The 3,814-nt window shown below is 34.8% G+C and overlaps 1 protein-coding gene across 1 annotated transcript; it reads left to right on the top strand.

The window, feature by feature from the left end:
- The first annotated feature begins 297 nt into the window (after positions 1–297).
- On the top strand, positions 298–3,120 carry LOC139895872 (very-long-chain enoyl-CoA reductase-like). Its single transcript, XM_071878419.1, has 4 exons — positions 298–493; positions 585–624; positions 1,377–2,131; positions 2,659–3,120. Exons 1-4 carry the CDS (start codon positions 425–427, stop codon positions 2,725–2,727), a joined length of 933 nt encoding a protein of 310 aa, XP_071734520.1. The 5' UTR covers positions 298–424; the 3' UTR covers positions 2,728–3,120.
- The last annotated feature ends 694 nt before the right edge of the window (positions 3,121–3,814 follow it).

Raw genomic sequence — 3,814 nt, 5'->3', positions numbered from 1 at the left:
CTGCCACGTGCATATTGTTAAATGGAAATAAAGATCACGTACGTACCCACTACCCACTGGCCACAATCCTACAAACAAACTTCATAAATTCAGAGTTAAAAAATAACACCCACACACACCACAATAATAATAAGTCAATAATAGCTCTATAATAATTAGTTAGGTTGGTTAAGTTAGCTACCTCTGCTTCATCTACCCCAATTACACGCCTTTATAACCCCCATCTAAATCGCACAATTTTGCAGTAGCAGTTTGGTTTACTTCATCATCAACTCATTACTCTGTGGGCCCGGCCCTAATTTATTTTCCCTATCCATAGATCCATCCCCCAATACATTCATAGATCTCAGTATTTTATTCTTACTATAATTAGCATCGTTTTCTCCGTTTACGATAAATTAGGGTTTCGTATATTGCTGGAAAGATGAAGGTGAGCGTTACTACTCGTAGCGGTAGAGAATTGATCAATGGCGGACTTGTTCTTGATAGCTCCGTAAGTTCAATTTCACATCAATTTTTGTTTTCTGTGGGTCTTTTTTTATAGGTTTTGAGTTTGTGATTTATTCAGCGTTTTGTTTTGGTAGGCCACTGTGGCTGATTTGCAGGAAGCTATTCATCAGAAAAGTAAGTTGTTTTTAATTACTTGCTTTAATTAAATTTAAGTAGTATTATAGAAACTCATTTTGGCCTTTATAGCATCAACTGTAACTTAAAAGCTTGGAGTCCATACAAACGTATAAGTGTTAGCTGGTTTTAAGTGTTCGTTTAATCCTAAGTTTAATGTTTTAAACTCAGATTCGATCCAAACACTCATATATTTTATAAAAGTATACAAAGTTATCGAAGTTAGTAATGTGTTGTTGTATCTCATGTGACACTCAAAATTTATATGATCTGTTTGTTGAGACATAGGAAGTATTAAGGGACACAAATACAGAGTATTTTGTATGTTGAATCTTCGAATAAATTGATACAATGTGTTAATCTTGCATAAGAGAAGCTAATAGGTTTAGAATCAGAAAAGTATTAACTTGTTTGTTCCTCTGTAATCAAACATACACTAGGATACAGTGTAAATGTATCAGATCCCAGTTAGGTTTTAATATGTAACGTTTGTATAGTTCTTGCATACATCATCCCTTCCATTTGTTGTTCTTCTTGCTTATCTTGGAGCCTTTGTATTGGTGTTATTCAGTGATGATATGAAAGAAAGTAGATGTATTATTTTGAGTAAATTGCTTTTTATAATTTTAGTTATCTACAATTGAGTATCTTGTTTCTCATATAATCATTAAAATTAAATGTTTGTTAGTTTCAAGACTTTGATTATTTATTTTGTAATGCTTGTGAAACTCACGTGCATATTCTGTTAATAGCCAAGAAATACTATCCTTCAAGACAGCGCCTGACCCTGCCCGTGCAACCGGGTTCAAAGGATAAGCCTGTTGTTCTTCAATACAAGAAAAGTCTCAAAGAGTATACTAATGGAAATTCTGACACCATTACTGTCGTATTCAAGGACTTGGGCCCACAAGTTTCATACCGTACACTGTTCTTTTTCGAGTATTTGGGTCCGCTGCTGCTCTATCCCGTCTTCTATTACTTCCCAGTGTACCAATTTTTTGGCTACAAAGGAGAACGTGTTATTCATCCGGTTCAAACATATGCATTATACTACTGGTGTTTCCATTATTTCAAACGTATAATGGAGACCTTCTTTGTGCACCGTTTCAGTCACGCAACGTCACCATTATCAAATGTCTTTAGGAACTGTGCTTATTACTGGACTTTTGGATGTTATATCGCGTATTATGTTAATCATCCTTTTTGCACACCCGTGAGTGATCTCCAAATGAAAATTGGATTAGGATTTGGGGCGATTATGCAAGTTGCAAACTTGTATTGTCACATTATACTTAGAAATCTCCGAAGCCCAAGTGGAAATGGAGGATACCAAATACCGCGAGGGTTTTTGTTTAATGTTGTGACTTGTGCAAATTACACAACTGAGATTTATCAGTGGTTGGGGTTCAATATCGCGACACAGACCGTTGCAGGTTATATCTTTCTTGTGGTTGCTGCTTCGATCATGACTAATTGGGCCCTGGCTAAGCACCGACGTCTTAGAAGGGTAAATTTTTGATTTTTTTTTTCTGATGGATTAACACTCTGTTCTTTGCATTGGGAGAAATTTCGCCCCTCTTTTAGTTTTTATTGGACGTGGCAATATGGGCAAGTAAGATGGGTTGGGTAACATGTCAAATCAGGATCATATAGAAATTGGCAACTTGTTGGTACTGATCATAACAGATCAGGTTTGGTTGGCTTGTAACCTCTGTCCATTCTAAGACGTCATTAGATTAGTTTATTAGGTTACTAACCTATATTATATTATTACTATAATAATATGAATTCGTGAATAATTTGACTTAGAAGGTGGCATACTTAATAGTAACACTTTTGGGTGAGTTTTGACCATATAACATGTTCAACCCATTTGACCCGTTTGAGATATAACAGAACCAAAATCTCATAAACATGTTTCCTGTCTATTTTGTATTTTGATTTGGCATATTTCAAGCCAAGGACACATATGATGTAATCTCAATCATTCTTTGAAGCCTTTTCTAATACCATCTTGTGATTTATGTATTGCAGCTCTTTGATGGAAAGGAAGGAAGGCCCAAGTATCCTCGCCGATGGGTGATATTGCCTCCATTTCTATAGGTGACTACTACAAAACATGTGCCGTGTCTCATTCTCATTACTTCTGGATTATCTGCAAGATATGGTTGTACCTTTTGAATTGTGAATCATACTGGTTCTATAATTCTTTTTCTAGGTGTAAGCTCTTTTTATACTATGTGTACTTGCCACTGTTGGTGTTTGAATTTAGCTGATTTGTTTTTGCTAGTTTGAGTATTCATTATGTGAAACCTGAATCTTTTCTAATTTGCAATATGGGGATTCATGCAGTTTTAATAAGATTTGTCCCAATTAGCTCCCATGTCGTTTTGGTTATATAAATATGTACACATATTGAATGTTAAGCGAAGGAGATTCACGCATGCACGGACTTCCTTTCGACCTCGATGAGAATGCACATTATTTGCTTAGTATAGAGATGGATTTCAAGCCAGCATAAATGTTGTAGGTATCGTGGTGTGCCCCACAACGACACAACATTTTTGACCACAATGGTTCTATAGAGCGTGTTGTGGGACAACAATGATAAATGTGTACAACTTTTATTTTTAATGGTCTTAGTTTGAACCCATTGAAAGACACCAATTTTTATTTTTATTCTAATGTATACATGTGTACAACTAACTTATAAGGAATGTGACACAATAATAATAAATGCATGAGTTTTGAGATTTATGCGTTAATCCTATAGTTTGTTTGTTTACTCAAGGAAAAATTAGTCATTTTCTTAAAAATTTGATAGGATAAAACTCAAACCACAATGTATATTTTTTCCCCAAAAAAGTAAATATAGACATCTTTTGTTCACGACGAGATTCAAACTTACAACTTCAAAGTTATTGAGTTCTCTTGATATCGCGCCCTTTAGAACCGAAATGTATTATGTTATGTCATTAGAACTTCTAAGTTAAACAAATTAAATTTCAAGGTAAATATTTATATCGAGACATTTGTACATATGTATATGATGAAGGTACTTCCTACGGATTATTAAATATTGATTTTAATAATGTAGTATATATTTGTTGTTGTTTCTTAATTAAGTAGTCCGGACCGGCCCGCGCGTTGCGGCGGGGGCTTTGCGTATTCATATTTAATGTAGCGTTGT

This window comes from Rutidosis leptorrhynchoides, chromosome 3 (assembly GCF_046630445.1).
Source record: "Rutidosis leptorrhynchoides isolate AG116_Rl617_1_P2 chromosome 3, CSIRO_AGI_Rlap_v1, whole genome shotgun sequence".
NCBI classification, from domain to species: domain Eukaryota; kingdom Viridiplantae; phylum Streptophyta; class Magnoliopsida; order Asterales; family Asteraceae; genus Rutidosis; species Rutidosis leptorrhynchoides.
The sequence above is the reverse complement of the archived record's forward strand: the minus strand, read 5'-3'. Positions and strand labels throughout refer to the sequence as shown.

Coding starts and splice junctions, on each gene's coding strand:
- LOC139895872 (XM_071878419.1), top strand. CDS start 425: ATGAAGGTGAGCGTTACTACTCGTAGCGGTAGAGAATTGATCAATGGC. Junction 625..1,376: donor GGAAGCTATTCATCAGAAAA/GTAAGTTGTTTT, acceptor TTCTGTTAATAG/CCAAGAAATACTATCCTTCA. Junction 2,132..2,658: donor AGCACCGACGTCTTAGAAGG/GTAAATTTTTGA, acceptor TATGTATTGCAG/CTCTTTGATGGAAAGGAAGG.